Source organism: Misgurnus anguillicaudatus, chromosome 18, assembly GCF_027580225.2.
Source record: "Misgurnus anguillicaudatus chromosome 18, ASM2758022v2, whole genome shotgun sequence".
NCBI lineage: Eukaryota > Metazoa > Chordata > Actinopteri > Cypriniformes > Cobitidae > Misgurnus > Misgurnus anguillicaudatus.
Genome location: NC_073354.2, coordinates 4532678 through 4558014, shown reverse-complemented (window position 1 = coordinate 4558014; position 25337 = coordinate 4532678). Strand labels below are relative to the sequence as shown.

The following is a 25337-nucleotide window of genomic DNA, read 5'->3' as shown; positions in this document are numbered from 1 at the left end:
AACTTATTACAAAATAAAAGACGTGAACATAAAACAGATAAAATTATATTCCAAAACTTGAGGAAAAACTAGCTTTTATGTAGGTGTAAATGAACATTTGTGATGTTGGTTTCATTGAAGTTTTACTGTTAACTTAACTGCTCGATTAGCAGGATAACTGTAATTATCTGCTAAAAGTTTGTGTAAAATCCCCGCCCAAATAATCCTGAACACAGAAATGTGAACGATCTACTTCACAATTCAGCATTAGCCTATACAGTTTACAGTCATTGCTACGTTTCAGCAATACACTTCTAACATTTCAAATGTATTAGCAACAATTATCTGAAATCACTTAATTTTCGCCGCAATACGTAATTTTTACCGCTACCGCTAGAGGCCGCTAAACAACACCAATAACTGCTGTAGCTTGATGACGCTGTGAAAGGGCGTGGCATAATAGGATGGGACTTCATGTCGCCAGGAAGCATTAACAGTAGGCCTACCAGTACATGTTCATCATGGATGAATTATAGCTGTAAGTTTTATAACTGTAACACACAGAATGCTTTCTAACTTCGCTCCCGCAATATGATGTCATGAACGGGAGGTCAGTTACACAGATGGTTTCTCTGGCAGCAGGAGCGGAAATTTGGGATAACATTGAAAAGTGACCTAATAAACAGGGACTGAGCGGCACTTGTTAAAAGACGTCAATTTCTCTGAGTTCAAGGTTCAAACATTGTTGAAAACATTTAGAATAATGTAAGTACACATGTGAAAATATTTATTTGTGGTGCTCAGGGTCAAAATGTCATCTACCGTAACTGTCCAAAGGCTCAAGTTGTTATAAAAGTGTTTAACTTATTTCATAAAAGTTATGAAACAGTCGGTAACACTTTACAATAAGGGTGTAATTAACAAATTAATTAACACTATTAGTTCATAAAATAAGTGATGATGGAATTTATCCACAATTACATTTAATTAATAATAATTCATATATGAACTAATATATTAACCAGACAGACTCTTCATTAGTTGCTAATGAGGCAGTGGCGAAGCTACGGATGGGCCTGGGCCCGCCCACTTTGAGTTGTGGCCCACCCAATCAGAAGGCCATTTTCCAGACAAATGTGTAAATAATTTAACAAAAATAAATAATAGTACTACGAATAGACGTCTTATCACACTATAATTTCATATATGTAATAAAATTATAAGTATAATTAAAATAGAAAATATAAGTGCAAGTTTGCGTGTTCAGGCAGTTTCGCAGTTTTCTTTTACCCTATAGGTGCACACGCTTGTCAACATGAAACGTTGAATATGATTCGTCAATCATTGTTAGTTCCGCCTACGCGCGATTGAACTGGATTTAAAAATAGCGAGTCGCAAAAAAAATCATCGAGTTTAACAGTCTTTCCACAATGACATCTGCTGTCGTCTGTTTACTTTTGGAGACAGAGACTATTACATCACTCATGGAAATGTTGGATTACTGAGGACATCTTTTCAAACGTCAACAAAACGAAATGAGCACTTATTACTTTGATAAAGACTTCATGCCGTGTTGAAAGACATAAAAATACATAAAAACATAAAACGTTACGCTGATCGATGATATATGCTCGTCTGAGAAATGTATTTCTGCTTTTATTTTCTTAATGTTTATAGTGGTGTCATTATTATTTACAGTTTATAATCAGGAGTATTACTCCAGTCAACTATTTAGGGGGGCAGACTCTGTGTCGTGTCATAGGCTGTACACTGTTAACCCAGAAATTGTCTTTACTCAAACAATCAAGGAAAAATCATTAATATTTTCTGTTTTGAAGCCAAAGCTTAAAAAGTTTCGTTGATTTAACTGTTAACCTTACAAAATCTATTAAACTAAAACATTTAAGTAAAATGAACTTAAAATTATTAGTTCATGTTGTGAGGAATACCCATAATCCTTTGCGCCTGACTATTTAGATTATTTTTTGCTTTTTTACAAATTAAAAACTGATAAGAACTTTCTCTATTCAAATATTTGTTAATAAAATGTCATATAAGTTCAAGCTCTTATATTATTGATGTTGTTTTGTTGTAAATGATAATTTTGTGAAGTCACCATTCAGGTGATCAGTGTTTCCGTACATGAACCCTGTTCAAAACATTTTAATGTATTTCTCTCCACTGTACTTACAATGTATGTCAAAACACATTTTTTGTGTGTTTGTGTGGAGAATCACGTTTATTCAATGATTGACTTAAAGTCAGTCATTAATTTTTGGTATAATACCATTTATAACATCAAAAGTAATATAAAGTGATAAAAACTAAAGTTATATGCAACAGGTTTCCTCACACATTTCTAGTAATGTCATCTAATCTGGGTTAAGAGTGCATTGGAAGAAATTAAAACATTAAGTACATTAAACTTAAAATTAATTGTTATTTCAACCAGGCAAAATCAACTTTTTTAGGGCAACGAGTTTCCATAAATTTTTTAGGTTCAATCAACCTGTATGGGCTTACAGTGTATGATTTACTATTATGGAATATTTACACTTAAATGACAACAATTTTGTATTGCGCCATGTTGTTTGATGGCCATTTTCTCATTAAATAACAATCTCTCAAACGAGTTCTTTAGTAAAATCACTACTTGTTGAACGTCATGCATTTTGCTGAGGAAGAATGACATATTGTTCGGATCTACGTTCACGCAACGTAAATAACGTAAAAACTAATCCCGTTACTAATTCAGTTTATATTGAGCTCTGTGTTTTCAAGTAGATTAATAATTAGGTGGGGCACTGCCCATAGACTGTATAAAACAGGCACAGCCCCACCTGCCCATATACTGTAGACAAGCTACTGTTGGTTATTTATACGTTGTTTTATAATTTTCCGCTTGAAACATTGTGCTGCCTGCATGGCATCAAGGTAACTTGGCTTAGGTAACGTGCGCACCAAAGCTGTTTAACGCAGCTGAAAACGCCTGGAGGACACCGAATGCCAGCTGTTTTTTCAGCCAAGCTTTGGTTGCTGTGATACTTGAACTGTGAGCCGGTTGGTTGTTGTGATATTTGTCCCGCCCTTTGTCCACTGTGATTGGACGGCCGTGTGAGAACTTACATTGACGCGCTGAGCTTTTCAACCAAAGTTGAATATTTTTCGACCACAGCTCGGAAAAACGGACAGCTGCTGGCTGTTTTGAAAAAAACAGCGCTTCCATTGGGGAAAAAAACATACGCCGGCCACGGGCTTAAACACTTTGTTGTGCACGCCCCCAGTTTTTGTACATTCTATGCTTTGCCCACCCTGTTTTATAAAGGCCCACCCACTTGAACATTTCTGGCTTCGCCACTGTAATGAGGCAATCATTAATGAATAGCTTAGATAATCATTAGTAATACATTAATTCAGTATTATCTGTGCATTAGTTAAGCATGAATTCATGATTGTTAGTGCACCCTTATTGTAAAGTGTTACCAAACAGTTTTGTGTAGGGGTGAGCGCTACTCAAAATGTAACACAGCTACTTTACATATTCATATATTTATCTGTGCTTTTGGTCTTTTTCTCTTACTTGATCTGTTTCGAATTTGTGAAAAGTTTTAATGTTTTTGTTTAAGATGTGAAACAAAACGTTTTTTAGGGGCATGATGAAGAGTTTCGTTGCAAAACGAGATAACTGCGTTTTTTTATTTTTCAGAAATCTCGTTTTTTGGTTGTGCATTCCAATTAATATCAATTCAACTGCAGTTGGTTTGTTTTGATTTAAACCTTCATAACTTAAAAAATATAGCGAAATAGCACCATGAAACAAAATAATAACACAATAACACAATAATAAACATGTTATGAAAAAATGTTAAAAACGGATTTATCTCGTTTTGCAACAAAACTCTTAATTTCTTCATTTTATGTTTTATTATAAGTCACCAAATTCCAACCTTAAGTTATATTATTTTAATCACTGTCTTCTTGTTACCTAAAACATAACATTGTTTTAAAACATGTCAGCAACTCCTAGCAATAGTGTCTGATAGCTGGGATTGAAAACATTTTTTACACAGCGCAGGGGGGTTAGTTGTTTTACACAATAATAAAGCCTAGGGTAGGCCTATACAATAATAACGAAATGAAAACAATATAAATATTCATCAAAATGATAACTGTTAATACAATATCAGAGGAAATAACTCACAATTATGATTTTTGCCCTTTCGACAAATCAATTTATATACATTGATGCATAATACAAGGTTGGTTAGATGAAGGATCATGGATGGATGAATGTGTGGATATCTATCTATTGTAGGCAGATATATAAACAATTATGAAGAGTTTGGTTACAAAACACACTATTGAATTTTGCATAACACTAACAATTTACTTTTTAATATAAACTTTGTGTTCATTTGTATCAGAGATGTGTGTGTGTTGATTGTGTAAAAAATATCTAACTTAAATATTTTTTGAATAATATTTAAAAGCTTTAAAGCTTTAGTTTGTGTGCCCTGTTCTCCCCTATTAATAGCTATCAATGGCAATCAAAGTCAGTGTGGTTTCACCAACAGGAAATTGTTTCGTTGTGATGACAGAAAGTACCAGGAAATTATATCACAAAAATGACAAATGTTAGCACACATCTGCCGCAAAGATTTCACTTTAGATTTTTAGTCAGTAGCCCAGTAAAAAATTAGTGTTTTTTTAAATTCCCTTCATCATCATTTTAGACATTTATATTCAACTTGAAGAAAATAAATAAAGGGGCATTTTCATGTAACAAAAGATATTTTATCATATCACCATTATACATGTTTGTGTAAGTTGATGTCCATGTACTTACTATACTCAAAAAGCAACTTTTTATTGTGAAGTATCTCACAGGTGCTTTACGACACATCAGGGCCTGAGACAGGACAGAGCATACCTCTCTGCGGGCACATTTCAGTTTCTCAGGGCTCGTGTTCGTGTCATATCATCAACTCAGGAAGGAAGCAGGAAGTAAAAAGTGACGTGCATCTCTGTCTCTTTAACAGTCGCGATTGGATCTCTAAGCTCTCACATCACACTTGATGAAAAGGTAAGAGTTTTCTCTTGAAATATTTTTTATACTGCAGTAAATGTAATATATTTACAGTATATATGTTAGTAGTGTTAGCTGGGGTGGGCGTGGGCTTGCAAAGCAGGTGGGCAACAGAATGTGCAGTTTTTAGAAAAATAATACCTACCTAATATCTTTGAGCATGTCTAGAACATTTTCAGCCGTATCAACTTTTTAGTACAAGAGATTTTAAAACAAACAGAGGATGCCTGAAGCTTTGTTAAAAGAATTTATATTTATATAATGTTATTTTCTCTCTGTGAATTTTCTCACAGTTACTAATAGAGGTGTGTGAGATTTTCCTGGAAGTGGGTCTTGCGCTGAAAGCCCCCTATATTGAGATGCTTGTGGGCTCCCACATAACCCAACAGATTCATGACGGTGCATTATAAGCACATCGCATTGACTTCACGTAAATGATCTCATGCAGAACGTGGGAACTGATAGACTCGTCCTACATTCAACTGTTGCTTGTTGACTCAGTTCTAACCACCATTGATATGTGTAGTGTTTCACGTCAACAGACTAACATCACTGCAGAAAGAATAGTTTGGTTGCTCCATGCTTGAACCTGGTGTGTTTTGCTGTATTTGTTCGCTAAATACAGTTTTAGCGCAATGACACATTTAAAGAAAATCTACACAGCAAAATCTTCAGTGTTAAATCTACACTGCTGGTGTTTACCACCAGACCTGTACAAAAATACACTGCACTGTCAGAAAAAAAATAATAATAAAAGACCTAATATGTACCATTTAGGTACATATATGTATATATTTAGTACCAATATGTACCTTTGAGGTACAAATATAAACTCTTTAAGTGCTATGTTATTTGGCAGATGAGAACCAATAGAACCTTCATTAAACCTTAAAGAGCACCTATATGGTCCGATTCACAATTTTACATTTGCTTTGGTGTGTAAGTTTGTATTAGTACATGTTAGCGATATGCAAAAGGTACAAACCCCAAAGTAAACAATGACGTGATATCGTCTATGTAAATCTCTTTTCTTGGACTACAACAAACACACAGATTTCTTTATAATTTAATATTAGGCGAGCATTGGTATCCTACATAGTGAGGGAAAAATTAGCACTTTTTTCCCTAAACTTCTGTAAAAAAATTTTTTGCAGTTTTCGTAAACTTCTGAAAATCACTGCCGCAAAGTCGTTTTGATCGCAAAAACACAAAAATAATTTGCGAATTCTTCTTGAAATTCAACTTCAAGATTGTCCAGGATTCCGCAAATTATTTTTGTGTTTTTGCGATCAAAACGACTTTGTGGCAGTGATTTCCAGAAGTTTACGATAAAAAGCGCACATTTTTTCCCTCTCTAAGTAGGATACCAATGCTCGTCTAATATTGAATTATAAAGAAGTTCTTAAGAAATTAAATAATTAGGTAAACAGTCAGTGATATAATGAGAACAGAGAAACAAAATGTAAATATGACAAATAAATACAACTTCAAGATTGTTTTTTTGATTAAGATAGACAGCTGTCACACAGGCAGGGCTCCAGACTGCCACCAAAATTTGAGAGTGTGCCACTGAATTTTACAGTCAGTCGCACATGTGAGACCATTAAATTGACCTTTTTTATGTGATGTGACACTGAATTTGAAACAGCACATTGTACTTTCTGCATCTATCATTAAAGTATTTATTAGTAAAAGTACAGTGGTAATTAGTAAAAATGTGAATATTTGGAAAGCATGTTGATTTACGTCGTGTGCCCCTAAATTTTCTGGTTGCACCCCTAAAATTTTCAGTTGGGGGCCACTGTGCTCCTATTGAAAAAAGTTAGTCTGGAGCCCTGACAGGGGTTTAAAACTGGGTCACCTTAAAGCAACACTATGTAGTTTCCATGTAAAAATGACTTACAGCTCCCCCATGTGGTTGAAAAGCGCAACAGTGCCTGGTATCAGACACTCTTCTGCAGGCAGGGGGAGGGGCGGGGCTGTGTTTCCTACCCTCCACCGACACTTTCAGAGTGTGCTTGTAGCAGCTAGGAGGCTGCTCAGGTTGCAGCAACAGTACAATTTGTCCAGTTAAAAGTTGTTCTATCACTGAATTAATTTTAGAGACATTATTTAAAGGTAAAAAAACTACATAGTGTTGCTTTAATGATTTAAGAAAAATGTTATTCAAATAATTAACCACTTCAGCTGCATAAATGATAAAAAATGTTTGATATTAATAAGAACATCAATCCTAATTGCCAACAATGAGAGAGGTGCGTTTAGTAACCTTGTTTCTTGCGTAATATCGCATAATCAGTAATGCGCAATAGCCACAAGTCCAAAACTAACTTAATATAAACAACTTAATATGAGGACTACAAAACAGTCAATTGAAATGCATTATGACATTGCTTCACCCGTTTTTGGCATTTATGTGAGACAGCAGGTGTGCCACACAGCTTTCACACAGACCTTATATGTATCCTAATGAAAATAATGCATTATACTAGTCAGTCAGTTGCTGTGGGCGGGGCTTTGTTTGTGTGACATCATGTCTAATGAGACTGCTTTGGTTTATTGGGTTTAAAAAAGAAGAAGAGGGTGGATTTTTTTATTGTAGGATTGTTACAATGCCGACACACATTTATGTCCAAACATCTTGTAAAAGTGGATTTTGCATAATATGGACCCTTTAATGGTATTTCAGCAAGGAGTCAATTAAGCAAATCAGATCAGAGATTTTCTGAAGTAAAGTGAAGCTGAAGAAGAAATGAAAATAGACCGGCAAACCTGGGGAAGCAGAGAAGATGACTTCTACAGCACAGATCTGGAGCTGTTCCATGTTCTGGAGAGAGAGCGCGTCCTGGAGGTCCTCAGACGAGACAAAGCTCTCCGAACCATCGAAGCAGAGAGAATCAAGTAGGACATTTCTTCAACATGAAGTCAATTGTGTTTTATTTTGTTAGACAAAGATAGCTCTGTGAAAATAAATGCCTTTCATACAAACTTTAGGAAGCTAAGGACAGAACTGCAGAATATCTGTGGACAAGGTGCGAAAAGCTTCACACGGCCGTATGGACAGAGGTCATGCGCGAGATGTCAGAGGCTTTTGGGGAAGTTTTGGGACTGTGGATCTGTGTGCTGTGGGTGCAGTCACCGCATTTGTAACAGGTGTCGGGTCGTCCGGTCTGCGCAGGACTGGAAGTGCACCGTGTGTCACGCATATAGGTGAAGATAAACCCATTCGTGCATGTATGAATGTGAAAGTGCATAATGCCTCAGAAGTTTCGTAATGTATAGAAGCTGTGGGATTCAGCTGTGGGTGGATGACATAAGAATAAGAAAGATACATTTATATATTATTAATGTGCAAACATGGATAGTTTATATTTATGCCACATACTTTGTGCTGCATGCATGCAAAAGCTTTTTTTAGTTTTATTTAATAAAATTACTGTCTTCAGGGAATTTAAGATCAAATCTGGTGAATGGTTTCTGGAACAGCATGCAAAGAAATTTCCTGAAGGTATGTTTGCTTTTATTACAATGGCATATACTATATCATTTAGCAATCCAGTCATATATACATAAAGTAGAAACTAGTAATGATAAAGCTAAAATACAATTTAAATGTATATAAATGTTGTCGTGTGGTCAAATACCAAATTCAAAATTAATATTAATTTCTAATAAGCAGAGATGTGCACATATCGCCTCCAGGCAATGCAATGATATGTCCAGCTGGATTTATTGTTTATGATTTTTGTGTAAGCAGAAATGTTGCTGAAATTAATTTAACCAATTGTTGTTTTGTTTTAGGAAGCAGACATGAGACCATCGGAGAGAAACTTTTACAGTCTTATCAACAGCTCAGGTGTTAAATAGCTTCAATATAATATAATACATTATAATGTATTATATGTGCTTCTGTATAGCTCAGTGGTTAAGCAGGGCAAAAGGTCATGGGTTCAAACTCTGCGAACACAATGATAAAAAAAATCTACTTTGTAAAAATTTAAGTCACTTTGAATAAAATTGCGTCTGGCATGTTAATAGTATTATATAATGCCAATACAATTAGTGGCAAACTGACTCACCATTTATAACATTTTTGTGCCAAGCTCTTTCATCAGACATATTAAAGTTGTTTTTCTTTTCTTTTTTAGTTACATAACAGTTGTGCCTCCAACCCCTCCTCCATTCTTTGAAGTTCCCGTGAGAAGCTCATTTAACAGATTTGAGGTATAAGACAGTGAATAAGACTTTGCAAATTTGTGGTTGTTTTATATTTACCTTGTCACCTAATGTTTTGTGCATTTTTGTGTATTTTTATAGAATCTCAAAAGTTCAAAGCCCTTTAATAAATCCATGGAAAACCTGATGGTGTCTGTCAGCACTCACATACGAAGTAAGAGATCAAACTCCTATAAAATATAAAAACTCAGATATCCCAAAGAGAGATAGAGAGACAAATTATGTAGGATTTGTTGTTCATTTTTGTGTACACAATGACTTATAATATTAATAATATTTAATAATATTACCAAAATAGCTAAATAAGTGGCATTTTAAAGAAACCTTTATTTTTATTTAGATTTTTTTTAGATATTAAATGTGCAGTAGAACGCAAAACTGTATTTATGTAGGCATAGATGAACAATACAAGTTCTGTACATGGTAATGACATATCATGAGCAGTGTTGGGTAAGTTACTCTAAAATGTCATTAATTACTAGTTACTAATTACATCTTCAATTGTGTTAAATTACTTTACAAATTACTCTCTTCAAAAATATTAATTACTTTGTAAAACCTATTTAGTAAATGATACAAAGATAGGAAACGGCTCAAATAAATCATATAAAGTACATATATTATTCTGGTCACAATTTTTAACTCTTTCCCCGCCAGCATTTTTATGGTTTTCACAAAAGTTTAATGCCTTTCAGAAAATATAAAACCTACAATATATGAAATGAAAGAACAGACCTTCTGCTTTCAAACAAAAAAAAACTTTTATCTTATCTTCCTTTGTTTCCTTTTATTACCAAATATGGGTAGGTTTGGAAAGCGGCTGGAAACAATAAGTCCGAATGATCAGACCAAAAAAACTTAGCAAACATTGTTCTTGCTCCGGCTTTAACTTCTGTTTATTCGGCAGTTTTGCAACAACGGATCGAATAAATTTTCTCACGCTGCCATTACTGAACTACAACTCAAACTGACGCACGACCTCAACATCATCGTTCTTAGCCACACCCCTCTGTACGCTGATTGGTCCTGCAGATTTTTGCAGGAAAACGAAACTCTACACAGCAGTCCCAGACGTAGTACTGAAGCGAAATGAAAATTAAGCGGGAGCACGTAGGAGGGCGGAGCCAGGCTACAAAAACACTACATTTTGAGCAAAAAGCTGAGATAATTGAATTTTTGTGAAGAGATTAGATTAAAAGCGATCATCAAAACATACATGGACATGCTGCTGTTTGCCCTAGGGCAATACTTCTGGGTTTTATAATTTGCGGACCACCTGGTGGATAATAGCCGTATTACAGATTGCCGCAAATACTCCTCATTGGCAGGGAAGCGTTTTCTCTTAATTGAGTTAACTTGTCAATGGCGGAGAAAGAGTTAAGGTCCAATTAAATTAATTACAATGTTGTTACAGTGCTAAAAACAAAGTTGTGACTGCCGAGTTAGTGTTATATGCTAGTTAATGCTATATGCTAGCGTTTAGGCTGAAGTTGACGTTACAGTTACGTTTTGCAGGTCCATACTGAAAAGAACACAAACTAATCACTCAGAAACGTCCACTAATACAGACTCAATCATAAGGTCTGTTTACACACACACAGAGCTACTGAAGGAGCTGCTCTGAGAAACAGCCAATCAGAGCAGAGCTCAACATTATTATTCATGACCCTTTCAAATAAGGTAATAATAGACCATTTCATTCTAAAGGCAAATCCTAGGGTTGTAATCAAATGGACATGTAAAACTATCTCTGGACAATTGTTGCATTTAATAAAGACATAAACCTTCTATTTAGATATCAGAGAACAATTTAACAGATTATTTCAATGCATTCTTTGGCACCTTTAAGCACCTACTAAACTTGCTTTATTGACTATAAAATCTTTGACAACAAGATCAATGATTCCTGCCAAAGTTGGTGTATACAGTATGTTAAAAAGTGCATGTTTACATCAATTTGATCCTGGATATTTTATGTTTTGATTCTAGATCTCTCTAAATCTCAGAATGATTTGAGTGTGCCAGCAGATCACCTGACTGTAGATAACGCCATCCGAAAGAGCCAATCAGAGAGCGCCATCAACAGAGCATCCAATGTAAGAGCTGAAAGCTTTCTGTCTGTGTCGATCCAAAAGTTGATCAATTGTTTCATTACTGTACAAGTTCTCATGAGCTTCAAACCTCCATCTTATGAACCAAATCACTTTCATTAATGGCAACCATTCTGACCCAATGAAATCACAATGTTTAGAGGATCTGTTTTAATTTGAGTTTACTGGCTTTACGTTTGACACATCTGTTAGCTTTATGATCATCTGCTAGTCCTGATACACATAATACACATATTAAAGGGATAGTTCACCCAAAAATGTACCCATTTACTAACCCTCATGTTGTTCTTAACCTGTATGAGTTTCTCTATTATGTTGAACACAAAAGAAGATATTTTGATAAATGATGGTAAGCACACAGCTCACATTGACTTTCACAGTAGGAAAAACAAATAGTATGGAAGTCCATATGTACCGTCAACTGTGTGCTTACCATCATTTATCAAAATATCTTCTTTTGTGTTCAACATAATAGAGAAACTCATACAGATTAAGTACAACGTAATGGCTTAACTATCCCTTTAAGCAAATCCATGGGGTTTTAAAGAACTTGCATGGAAGATTTGGTCTAGCCTAAACATTGCGATGTAGACCACCACTGCAGCACAGCTGTTTTTCTTTCCCAAATACACAATGTACTTTTTATGAACTCGTGCTAACTAGAATTCAATCGTTGTTTGTAGACATGAGTAATTTCTAGTCATCTCTATTAAATAAATACTGTGACTGTCTTAATAAAACAAAACAAAATTGGCCCAGAATGCTTTAGAAAACACCATTGGACAATAATTTGCACCAAACAAACTGCTAACTTAAAGGTAAATAAGAAAAATAATATCAGGTTGTGTGGTGTTTGTTAGTTTTTTATAATTGTGGCAATAGACTTTGACGCTTCTGTTGTGCACACTTTGTGGGTTTATTGTGAGAACTCTGGTCAGCCATGATCTGCTATTTATTGCATGGTGGAGATAAAATACTTATTGTGTTAAGACAGCCTTTGCCATTTCCCGAATCATCCTCTGCATTTTTACCAAGCCCTGGTGTATCTATGTGAGAAATAAGAGTATAAAAGCTGCTTTCTCTCATAGAAATGTGTTTATTGATTTCATCTTCTCACAGTGGTGCAAAGTTCCAAGTCTGCCCGATATCTCTCAGAGCTCCAGAGGGAAAGATCACAGAGGATCACTAAACACAGCCTACCTTACAGATGACAATGTTTCATACACGTCTGAATACAGCGATGGCCGGAGGGTACGTATTTTCATTTACTTTATTTTTGCGTTTGATCTGACAACTAATAGCTTGCAGGAAACCAAAAACAAGTTCTGCAAAAGTGAGCAAGTCAGCTGATAAGACATTGCGGTTTATTAAACCTATGGAGGCTTATGATGTTTGTTTGTCTCATTCATTTTCCCTCAGCTTTAGGCATCAGTATGATATAAAATACATTTATATGTAAATGTGAATACATCATAAGCATTTATCCCAAAATATGTTGTGTGCAGGACAGCAATGGCAGCACAGCAATGGATTGTGGGACTTTTGAAAACATCAGTGTGTCTGGGGAAATACAGGTTGCCATTGGTTACAGGAAGTCCTGTTTGGAGATAACTATTAAAGCCTGCAGAAATCTGATGTTTGGAGATATGAAGAAGAGGAAATGTCATCCGTAAGTTGTTTTTGAGATTTGGTGTCATCGTTAGGCTAAAGAGACTTTTTACAGACTCGAATCAATGTTTTTACATGCAGGTATGTTAAAGTCTGCTTGCTACCAAAGAAACACCAGGAACATAAAATGAAAACATCAGTCAAGAAAGGAAATGATCCAGTTTACAATGAAACATTCAAGGTGAGCGTTTACAATTAAAACTTGCACCTAAAGAGTTCATATTTGTATCTTAAAGGTGCAGTGTGTAATTTTTAGAAGGATCTCTTGACAGAAATGCAAGATAATATACAAAACTATATTATCAGGGGTGTATAAAGACCTTTCATAATGAACCATTATGTGTTTATTACTTTAGAACGAGACCTTTTTATCTACATACACCGAGGGTTCCCTTACTTGGAAGTCGCCATTTTGTGCAGCCATTTTTCTACAGAAGCCCTTAACGGACACATTTTTTTTACTAATTTGTCTCCGACGATGACATGTTTGTCCGGTGCCGGCTACCATAGCTTCCCTACGTGTTTCAAAAGCAAGGGGTGAGCAGTGGACTGAGCCGTTGATTGCAATTCGCAACCTCACCACTAGATGTTGCTAAAATTTACACACTGCACCTTTAAGGATACATACTAGTAGTACATATAGAACCTTTTTTAAGGGTACTACCTCAGTGAAAGCCAGGGTACATATTTTGATCATTTTTTTCTAATGATGTGTTTACACCAACCGCGTTTGAGGCGTCAAAATCGCGTCTACCGCGCCTAGTTTGCCGCTTGAACAGATTGAATGCATTTGCACGTGTAGAGCAAAGTAGACACGTGGAAAAATCAAGCATTTGACGCGCGTCAGAGGCAAAATCCACTTCTTGTGGGAGGGGCAAGTGCTATGCGGTTGTCTGTTTGCAAGATGACTGATGTTGATTGTGCATTTATCGAGAGTTACCGGTTTGTATTTGATCACCTTACTATAGGGGGAAAATAAACGGCGTGGGTCGATAAACGTCACGTGACTCAAAAGTGAAATGTGTATTTACAACTTACCAGTTTGCCCAAAGTCCTTACTGACACTCTTCCAAGCGAGGTCCTGTTTATTTCTGTCTCTATAGAAATAAGAACTTGTGTCGTATAGCTCCGGGTGACTGCTTACGGACAATATCAAGCATTCCTTCAGGTTGAATGAGTGACTTTGGGCGGGGCTGCTGCCACAGCAGCAAGTAGGCTCCTGATTGGTTAATCAGCCAAAGTAAAAATTTTTCAACTTCTATTTGCGTCAAACGCAAAATGCACAAAAAGCACCATTCACGCGTACCGCGCCATACGCTCAATTCGCGCCATTTGCTCGAAGTAGACACGTGAATGAGGCGGAATTGCGTCTACCGCTCAGCGCCCAAACGCCTCATCCGAGACCTCTAGACACTGTGTTTACACCAGCTGCGGTAGACGCAACAAAAAGCGATATTTGTGCGTAGTTGGACGCTTGAACATTTGAGTTTACTCGCTTCATTCGCGCGTGATAGCCGTGTGTGAAATTCCAGTCATCCAAGAGGGCTTCTGCGAAACTACTGAGACTCTGCTCACTTCTTGTAATCACGTCACTACTACAGCAAGGTCCTGATTGGTTAACGCAGCGTGGAAATCCGTTAAAGTTTAGATTTTTCAACTTGCGCGTTTCCTGCGGCGCGGTAGGCGTGGCGTGAATGGCGCAGAAGGCGCGGCGCGTTCCACGCGAATTGAGCGTTGCCGTGGGAAACGCGCAAGTTGAAAAATCTAAACTTTGCCGGATTTCCAATCGTTAACCAATCAGGACCTTGCCTAAACGTGTCTTTGCATTGACTTAACATGTAAATCGCCCGTGCTTGCTGCCTCTACTGCGGCTGGTGTAAACGCAGCATAACAGTGTAGAACCCTGTTGCACAAAATGTCTCAGACTATTTAAACCTATAACTGAAAGGTTCTTTGTAGAACCAACAATAATTTAGTGGCATTACTGTAAAGAAGCATTTCTTTTTGCTGATTGTGATAAATGTTGGGTTGTGTTTCAGTGTGTGCTCATTCGTGAGCAGCTACCTACTAGCTCACTTCAGATCTCAGTGTGGCACACCAGAGGACTCAAGAGAAATGTGTTTCTGGGTGAGACATTCATCCGTCTGGCAGACTGGAGTCTGAATCTTCAGAGTACTGTCTGGTACAAACTCACTCCTAAGGTACTGAACTAACATGAAGTCCGTCTCTGACATCAGGTTTAATCCATAGAGCAGGGTTTTCTAAACTGGGCTTCACAAACCCCCTGCAATTCCATATAAAACCGCCAGGGCTTCGCAAGTTGATGAAAAATAATTAAATGGATAGTTCATCCAAAAATGAAAATAATTTTCTCATCTCCATGTTATTGTAAACCTGTATGTATTTCTTTTTTCTGATGAACACAAAATAATATATTTTGATAAATGATGGTAAGCACACAGCTGATTGTAACCATTGACTTCCATAGTAGGATAAACAAATACGACGGGTACCGTCAGCTGTGTGCTTACCAGTGGCGGCTGGTGACTTCTTTTTTTAGGGTGCACGATGCAAAGCTGTATTAAGCCCGCTGTGTGTGGCTTGCCATTTCAAAATATGCGTTCGGTGCATCATGTAAACTTATGTGCATCACGCATGATGTCAAAGTACGAGCCTGCTGCGGACACTTTAAGGGGATTTATGATAAAAGAGACGCTCGCGTTTGCCAGATAATCGCTTAATCTCGAGTTTAGTGTTAAGGTAGTGTCTTACGAGTATTTTGTGAATGTGAGTATCATTTTTACCATAAATCTTTTTGAAGCGTGTTCAGCAGGCAGGGATTTTGACAAGATGCATGATGCACATGGTTCACATGACGCAACAAACACATCATCAGGGTGGGAGCTTAACTCTGCAGTGCTACGGCCCTCCAGGGTAAGATTTGAATAGCCCTGCTGTACAGTGTGGGAAACATGATGTCTGCTGATTTGAATATGATTGGAGTCTTTTGTTTTGTAATAGCAGGAGAGTCCACTGGGTGGAGCTGTCGAGTTGCACACTTTTGACCTGCTGCTTAAAACTCAGATGAAGTTTCTGCCACAGACAAACCCACATACTGATGGTATGACAGACTTACTGCGTTTACCACCTTCACTCACTTACAGTAAAGCCAAAATAAAGACATGAATGACTGTGTTTATGTCATAAGAGAAAAATAAATGTAAGAATAAATTATTTAAATTATTATTTAAAAATGCTTATCCTTTACATAAGATTATTTTTATTTAAAATAGTTAAACATCTTTCACTATAGTAATACTTCCTCAAACACATTTTATTTACTTCCTCAAACACATGTAGATCCCAAAAATCACAATGTCATTGGCACACCTACTGTAGTTATTTTGAATACAACATTCAGTTGTCGGTATTAAACTGAACTTATAGTTATAATGTTCGTTTTCTGGCTTATATTTTTGCCATTATTTATCCTTTACTGCCATTGAATCGGAAATACATTGTTTATTTTTAATATCTTTATTTTCACTATTTAAGTAAAATGGTCAGCATGGTACTATTGTAAGCTAAGTTGTAATTTTACTTATAGTAGTTTCCTACCAATATTGTCTACATTTATCCAAAAGTCCTGCATAATGACAATCTTTGTCATCCAATACTTTTATTAAAACAATTAAATGTTTATATTCTGGTGCTGTGTTCAAATGTATTTACACAGACACTCTTCTTATAATTATAGGATATATTATGAATATAAATTATTTAAAAATAAAATAAATGTTTTAATTTATGCATTCAACAGGAGCACATGGGCAGCTCGTCGTTCTCATATGTGATGTTTCAAAACTGCACTTAATGTCAAAAACAGCTTACATTGAGGGGTGAGTACACATGAGCTGTGTGGATGTGAATGAGTATGGTTTTATTTTGTGTTTATATTTATATAACAATATAAAATGATAAAAAAAAATAAATTACCATTTTCTTTTATATCAGCAAATTAAATAAAAAGATTTTTATGTACTATTTCTAACATGCCCCCAACAAATAGAAAGTACCACCTTAATTCATTGTCATAATTCATATATGTGCCATAGTCGCTGGAGTAGACGACGAGTATGATTTTAGGGGTGGACGGGGGCTGTCAAATATTACAGTAGTAGCCTATAATGTATGGAGACCAGAGAAATATACAAACATTCCCAGTTACAGTCCTGTATGCAGTGACCTCACACTCACTGTATTAGAAAAAAATAAAATCACTGCATAGAGGTGTCAAAATAACCAAATGAAAAATCCTGGATTTAAAATAATATATTTCCGTATGTTTCTTTTTTAGGAGTTCTCTAAAAACACTGAGCGAAAAAGGGACAAACCCAACCTGTTGAGTTGTAATTTAATCTTTAGGGTTGTTTCATCCCAAAATGCTGGGTTCTTTTAACCCATTGTTGAGTAAAATATACTATTTTTGAGTTCTTTTAACCCAACGGCTGGGTTTGTCCCCCTTTTGACCCAATACACGGATGAAAATAGCCCATGTTTATATGTTTATGTGTTCATGTTTATATAAAATGTATAAAAAGAAATATGGTAACACTTTACTTGAAGGGGTGTTCATAATCATGACATGACACGTGTCATGAAATGATAGAGATTTTATGCACGTCATTACTGTATGACAATTGTCATTATGTGTCATTTGTTCTATTATGTCATTTTTAATGCATTGTTTATGATGTCTTTGTTATGATAACTTGACATTAACCAATACATCATAATTTGTCATGACAACCAAGACAACATAACTGACCACGTTTTACCAGTGATACAAATTGAATTTGTCATTAAAATGTCATTAAGTGTTAATACTCTGTAAAATAGTTTTATAACAACATCATGAATGTTCTTCACTTCATAATGCTTTTTTAAATTTTCCTCCAGGTGTTCAATCATCCAATAATAATAATAATAAATTGATAAAATTTTGTTTTATTGCATTTGGAGACAGATTCAGCTAAAATGAAATGAAAACAGTACAATAATGGGTTAAGCCATGCAGCGTTGGGTCCATATCACTTCAAAGTTATTTACATTAAATTAAATTAATTAAATGTTTTGTTTGTTTTGTCAGAAAATGTCAGAACCCTCTGTGTGAGGAAGAACAAGTTCTGTTAGTTGTCAGTGTTTTATGTATTGCGCACATACATAGAGTAGTTAAGTATAATCTTTTGACGTGTCCGCTGCATTTTGTTAAGGTATTTAAAATTATTTGACGGAGTATTAACACTTGTTGACATTTTGGTGAGAATTTCAATTTGTATCATTGTAGTTGAGGTCAAGAAAAATATTCATGATGCTGTTATAAAAAATTTTGACAGAGTATTAACACTTAATGACATTTAAATGGCAGTTTAATGCAATGTTAACCCATAAAGTGAGGTAGTTTCTTAAATGTGATAAATATTCTGTCGTGTCATGTTTATGACAGATTTATGTTATGAAGTTATGATGTATTGGTTTATGTAAAGTTGTCACAACAAAGACATTTCAAACACTGTCTCTGCATTAAAAATGACATAATTGAACAAATGACACTTAATGACAGTTATCATAGATGTTCATAAAATCTCCTTCATGTTCATGACACGTGTCATTTCAGTCTTATGAACACCCCTTCAAGTAAAGTGTTACCAGAAATATTTTAAATTCTGCATTATTACTAATGAAATTAATTGGTAACATGTCAAAAGTGAATCTGTCTTTATATATAAAAAAGTATATACAGTACTACAGTACATAAGATGTGTGGGGCAATGGCATCATGGTTCATAACAATAAGAATGGCAAATAAATGGAAATTGGTTGCATTAAATGGCTTATTGTATTCCCAGAATCCTTTGCCTTCCTGGAGACCGAAAGCTGGTACAGAGAACTCCAGCAATAAAGACAACAGGGACCCTTCAGATGAACTTCAGCAGATTCACACAACAGGAGCTCATGCACGCCACAATGATGTTCAGTCTGTGGGACAAACCCAACTTCAGCTTCAATGAGCATATACTGAGATCAGCGCAACTGTGTGGAGGTAAGCATTTACACCTTAAAAAGTGCATTTCTGAAAAAATAATCCTGTGCTTTTGTGTAACGCTTTACCCACGTCAGTAAGTGTTGGGATAAAGCTCAAGACAACTTGTCGGCAGCCTTTAAAGGTCCACTGTGTAGATGTTTAGCAGAATCTAGTGGTGAGATTGTGAATGGCAACCAACAGCTCAGTCCACAGCTCACCCCTCCCTTTCGATTTCGGGACCAGTCCTGTGCAGTTGTGAGCAGGAAGTAAAGCTGCGAAAGCAAAGCCTCGCTCTCGCAGAATGCGCATATCACAGTTGTCAATCATGACGTGACACCACCGTTTTTATAGCATTAACTAACTAACTTAAAACAAACTTATTTTAAAAACAAACATTTGAATTTATATCAGCGTGATAAAAACTACAGTAAATGACAGAAACCAGCTTCAGAAAAAAGATAATTGAAGTGTAATTAAATTGTTTAGTTGGTCTTAAGCCCCATTGAACAACATGGGGAGGCGGGGTTTATACTGGGACCAGTCACTTGGGAGTGATCGAGACGTTTTCAAGATTCAAGATTCAAAGATTCAAAGCGTTTATTGTCATGTACCCAGTAAGGAAACAGGTTTCCCTGAGCAATGAAATTCTTACTTTGCCGTCCACAGAGAATGCCAGGGCTGTACATACATACACAAATTTACACGGATACATACACATATACAATGTATGAACATATAGGAGAAGGAAAGGAAAAAAAAAATATATATATATATAAATAAACGTAAACTATGTTATTATGCAAGTATGGGAAATGTAGAGTTTGAATATGGACTATATACAAGATGTGCAAATGTACAGTATTAATAATTTAACAGTTTGAGGTAGTAACTTATGTGCAAGAGAAACAGTAGTGCAGTAATAAGTATGGAGTAGGATCTAATATGTGCAAATATAATATGGCAATGACAACAATACAACAGTAACCTAGGTATTTATAGCAGCAATAACATTAATAGATGTGCAAAGACTGACATGGAGTGCAATATAATGATACTACTGGTAGTGCAAATAACTGTAACAATGCAGCAATAATATTAACTTATGAGCAATAATTTAGATGGGGGGGCTACATGAGTAACACTGGCAGTATATAATGGTGGTGGTATTAGCAGCAACATAGTTACAGTGTTCAAATGATGTGGACAGTAGGACTGACTGTCCGCTGAAGTGGGTGGCTGTTTAAGAGTCTGATAGCTATGGGAAAAAACGAGTTCTTCAGTCTGGTTGTCCTACAGTTTACACTCCTGTACCTCCGTCCTGAGGGTAGGAGTGTGAACAGTCCGTGTTGGGGGTGTGTAGGGTCTTTAATGATGGATGCAGCTCTTCTTTGGAGTCTGCCATGGTAAATGGTCTGCAGAGAGGGCAGTGGAGTCCTGATGATCTTCTCAGCAGTCCTCACCACTCTCTGCAGGCGCTTGCGGTCGTTCGCAGTAGTGCTGCCATACCATGCAGTGATGCAGCTGGTCAAGACGCTCTCAACCACACAGCTATAGAAGTTGTGGAGGATCTTGGTTGACATACCAAATTTCCTTAGCCTCCTCAGGAAGTAAAGCCGCTGTTGCGCTTTCTTAACCAGCTGGGTAGTGTTCATTGTCCATGTGAGGTCCTCGCTGATGTGGACTCCCAGGTATTTAAAACTGCTCACCCTCTCCACTTCAAGCTGTCGGATAAACAGTGGCTGGTGAGTTCTCTTCTTTTTCCGCAGGTCCACTATCATCTCCTTTGTCTTGTCTGTGTTGAGGGTGAGATTGTTGTCCTCACACCATGCCACAAGACTGGCCACCTCCTTCCTGTAGGCCGCTTCGTCGTCGCCTGTGATGCATCCTATCACTGCGGTGTCATCAGCGAACTTCAGAATGGTGTTGCTTTTGTGTGTGGCAACACAGTCATGTGTGAACAGAGTGTAGAGGATAGGACTGAGAACGCAACCTTGTGGGGTGCCAATATTGGTAATGATTGTATCTGATGTCGTATTTCCAATCTTAACAGACTGTGGTCTGCCAGTCAGGAAGTCCAGAAGCCAGTCACATAGTGTGGGGTGTAGTCCAAGTAAAAGCAGCTTTTGAGTGAGTCTGTGTGGGATGACCGTGTTAAAGGCGGAGCTGTAGTCAATAAAAAGGGTCCTGATGTAGGTGTCCTTGTTCTCCAGGTGAGAGAGGGAGATGTGAAGGGCAGCAGCAATGGCATCAGAGGTGGACCTGTTGGTCCGGTACGCATACTGGAGTGGGTCCAATGTGTCCGGCATACTGCTCTGAATGTGGGTTAGCATCACTCTCTCGAAGCACTTCATGATGATTGGAGTGAGTGCTACTGGCCTGTAGTCGTTTAGACAGGATGGTGGGCTCTTCTTGGGCAGGGGGGTGATGGAGGTGGTCTTGAAGCAGGTGGGGACAATTCTCTGACTAAGGGACAGGTTAAAGATTGAAGTGAGTACTTCAGTCAGCTCTGTAGCACAGGCTCTGAGGGCCCGCCCAGGGATGTTGTCTGGTCCTGCGGCTTTACGGGGGTTGATCTTCCTCAGTGCTTTGTGTACCTCTGCTGATGAGACAGTAGGGGGTGGAGAGGGGGGGTGGATGGGGTGTATGTGTCTCCTCTTTCTGTCGGTGTTGGAGGTTTCGAAGCGGGCGTAGAAGGTGTTGAGGTCATCTGGTAGGCTTTCAGAAAAGTTGATAGTGTTCGTGGTGGTTCGGTAGTCTGTGATGTGTTGCATACCTTGCCACATCCGCCCGGCATCAGCATTAGAGTAGAAACTGTCCAGCTTCTCTCTGTACTGTCTCTTGGCCGCTGTAATGGCTTTTCTCAGTCCGTATTTAGCAGCATTGTACTCGGTCTCGTTGCCTGATGTAAACGCAAGTGATCGAGCACGCAGCATGTGGCGTACCTGACTGTTTATCCAGGGCTTCTCGTTGGGGAACTTCCTGATTTGTATGGTGGGTACAGTGTTATCAACACATGTGCTGATATACCCGGTCACATATTCAGCATAATCCTGTATACTGACAGAAGAGTCCTCCAAAGTGGCTGCAGTTTTAAACACATCCCAGTCTGTCAGAGCAAAGCAGTCCTGTAAGATGCTCTCAGTTTGTGGGGTCCAAAGCTTAACCTGTTTGGTAACAGGGTTCGTTTGCTTAAGTCTTTGTCTGTAGGCCGGGTACATAAACAGAGATATGTGGTCTGAGTGACCAAAGTGGGGGCGGGGTACAGCCCTGTATGCACCCCGTATGTTGCTATAGACATTGTCCAATGTGTTTTTATCACGGGTGGGAATGTCCACATGCTGATGATATTTGGGAAGAACAGTCCGTAGTTTGCACTGATTAAAGTCGCCAGCTGCAATAAAGACGGCATCTGGGTGAGACGTCTCTAGCGTGTTTAGTACATCGTGGAGCTTGCCTAGTGCTGATGTGGTGTTAGCTCGCGGGGGGATGTAAACAGCGGCTATAAACACAGCGGTGAATTCCCTCGGTAAATAATAGGGACGGCATTTCAGCAACAAAAACTCCACGTCAGGCGAGCAATGCTTAAAAACAGTTTGTATGTCCTCACACCACGAGTTGTTAATAAACACACACACACCTCCCCCTTTGGCCTTACCGGAGGCTGCGGTCCGATCTCCTCGGTGTATGGAGTGAGTTTGAAGCTGAAGAGAAGATTCCGGGACTTTATCTGAAAGCCAGGTCTCGGTAAAAATTTGAGCACAACACTCTCTTACTTCCCGCTGTGATGTAATCCTAGCTCTCAGCTCGTCCAGTTTGTTTTCCAGGGATCGCACGTTGGCTAGCAGCTTTTTGGCTTCACTTTTCAAGGCTTGTGCGGCACGCTTGTTCGAAACGCGTAGAGAAGCTACGATTGCCACCACAGGACAAACACGTCATCGTCTGAGACAACACAGTGACAAATTGCACTCTATAGAGCAGTTTGTCTGTTTAGGGCTACCATAGAAACATGGTGGTGCAAAATGGCGACTTCCATGTAAAGTTGGTTTTATACTTCTGCGTTGATCGTAGCCTGACGTCCACCTCTCCTGAAATGTAACGACGCGTCAATGCTACACGAACCGCAAGCACTCTTGATTGGTCTGCAAGATCCCTTCTCTCGTCGAAAAGATCTGCGTCGCATTTCCTCACACACATTTCTACCAGCGACGGTAAAATCAATGATGTACCAAGATGAGCTATATTTAACAACTTAGGTTGTTGGTTTACCTCGATCACTGCTTATGCTTTTGCCTCTATACTGTAATACACTGTCAAAAATAAAGGTACGAAGCTGTCACTGGGGCAGTACCCTTTAAAAAAGGTCCTAATATGTACCATTTAGGTACAAATATGTACCTTTAAAGGTACATTTTGGCAGTTCAAAGTACTAATATGCACTCTTTGGGTACAAAGGTGTATCTTTTTGAAAGGGTACTGTCCCAGTGACAACTTTTGTACCTTTATTTCTGAGAGTGTATGCATGTGGACATTGCCTACTAGCGTTCTGCACGTCGATGTGAACAACGGCGCAGAAGTATGACACGTAGCTTTTACAGCTTCAAGGCTATGGCGTAGGTCCTTCGCAGAAGTATAAGCTAACTTTATGTGTATGTAGATTAAAAAATGGCTCGTCTTTATACACCACTGATAATATAGTTATGTAGATTATATTAAATTTCTGTCAAGAGATCCTTCTTAAAGTTACACAATGCACCTTTCAACAAACTAACTGTATTTATTGTCATAAAGCATATAGCACAAGTTACTGTACATGTTACAGTTTTTTACAGATGCTAGGAGACATTTCTCAATACTTAGGTCACTAAACTCTTCACACAGTTCTCCTAAACAACTTTCAGCTTGGCAAAGCAGTTCATTTCATATTCAAAATGCACTACAACTACCAAAACACTTTATTCAGGTCTCGTTGACGGCCGAAAAACACACTTTGTCACCCACAACACAATGAACTAAAAACACTAACAACATGTAGCATTATACAATGTTTTCTCTGTTTATAATTCACTGCAATATATTTTACTGGAATGAATCAGACATGATGCAGAATTCTTTAATATTTTATGTTGTTTATTTATTTTTACTTTTTTGCATTGCGTAATCCCAAAATACAAGAATTTGTATACACACCATCCACTGATACAGATGGATACAATAGTAATGCTAATCAGCTGCAGCTTGTCCAATTGTGTTTATGGCATTTATTTTTAAGATTTAAAATATATTTCATTAAAATATTACTGTAGAAATGTAGCAAATTGCCGTCTTATTCAGATTTTGTATTATGTTGTTGTTTTGAACATAAGTTTAACAGTTTTGAAAACAGTATGTAAGCATGTGCATATTGGCCTACATGTATAAAGAGTTTTGGAAGTTGTTGTGTCTGAGTGAGAAAAGAATTCATGATATTTGAGAGGTTTTTATTGAATGCATTTTGTGCCAAAGCAATGATAATTGATCCTCAGTTTAGCCCACATAGACTTCTGTTGTGCTCACTGTATGAAGAGTTTTGCAAAAGTGACCTAAGTATTGAGAAATGTGTCCTAGCATCTGTAAAAAACTGTAACACTGTGCTGAATGCAGCATCACTGACATGAGTGCAGAAAGTCTATAAGAAAACAGATGGTAAAATTATTTTGTGTCTACTGTATGGTCTTGTATGACATCACTGTGTATTTATTTCAGCAGATTTGTCATGGCAACGGCTCCAGCAGATGCCAGGCGTGTGGCATGACATCATTCTTCCATTGCATGCGGATGTGAATACAAACACGAGGTCCTAAAAGAAGAACCCAAAGATCTCAGCAAAAACAATATCATGACAAGCTAATGCCAAAATGAGCTTTTTACCTAATGAAATGTTTTTTTTTAATGTCTACAAAGATGTCATTTATTACATATTTATATATTGTTATTAAATAAAACTCACCCAGCATCTGGTCATCATAAATCTTTATTTATTTCTAATATTATAAACACCTTTTCTTAGGGGAAAATAAATAAATCCAGCAGTTGTGAACCTTCACGGTTTATTATTATTATGTTTACAGGTTTTTATTATACATTCTCATGGGCTTTTCACACTTGAAAATTGTTAAGCAAGAGTGACCCTGGA

General features: G+C 37.3%; 1 protein-coding gene across 3 annotated transcripts; it reads left to right on the top strand.

The window, feature by feature from the left end:
• The first annotated feature begins 482 nt into the window (after positions 1 to 482).
• On the top strand, positions 483 to 25157 carry sytl3 (synaptotagmin-like 3). 3 transcript variants are annotated; one of them, XM_073855632.1, is made up of 17 exons: positions 483 to 517; positions 4857 to 5062; positions 7755 to 7966; positions 8060 to 8275; positions 8512 to 8573; positions 8867 to 8921; positions 9214 to 9289; positions 9383 to 9455; positions 11291 to 11397; positions 12532 to 12663; positions 12918 to 13081; positions 13162 to 13261; positions 15120 to 15281; positions 16105 to 16201; positions 16901 to 16979; positions 18990 to 19183; positions 24908 to 25157. In XM_073855632.1, exons 3-17 carry the CDS (start codon positions 7818 to 7820, stop codon positions 25003 to 25005), a joined length of 1764 nt encoding a protein of 587 aa, XP_073711733.1. In that variant the 5' UTR covers positions 483 to 517; positions 4857 to 5062; positions 7755 to 7817; the 3' UTR covers positions 25006 to 25157. The 3 variants fall into 3 exon arrangements, with proteins under 3 accessions (XP_073711733.1, XP_073711732.1, XP_073711731.1); XM_073855631.1 differs by having other exon boundaries at positions 16102 to 16201; positions 24911 to 25157; XM_073855630.1 differs by having other exon boundaries at positions 16102 to 16201.
• Positions 25158 to 25337: the final 180 nt, after the last annotated feature.

Coding starts and splice junctions, on each gene's coding strand:
- sytl3 (XM_073855630.1), top strand. CDS start 7,818: ATGAAAATAGACCGGCAAACCTGGGGAAGCAGAGAAGATGACTTCTAC. Junction 8,574..8,866: donor TGCAAAGAAATTTCCTGAAG/GTATGTTTGCTT, acceptor GTTTTGTTTTAG/GAAGCAGACATGAGACCATC. Junction 11,398..12,531: donor CCATCAACAGAGCATCCAAT/GTAAGAGCTGAA, acceptor ATCTTCTCACAG/TGGTGCAAAGTTCCAAGTCT.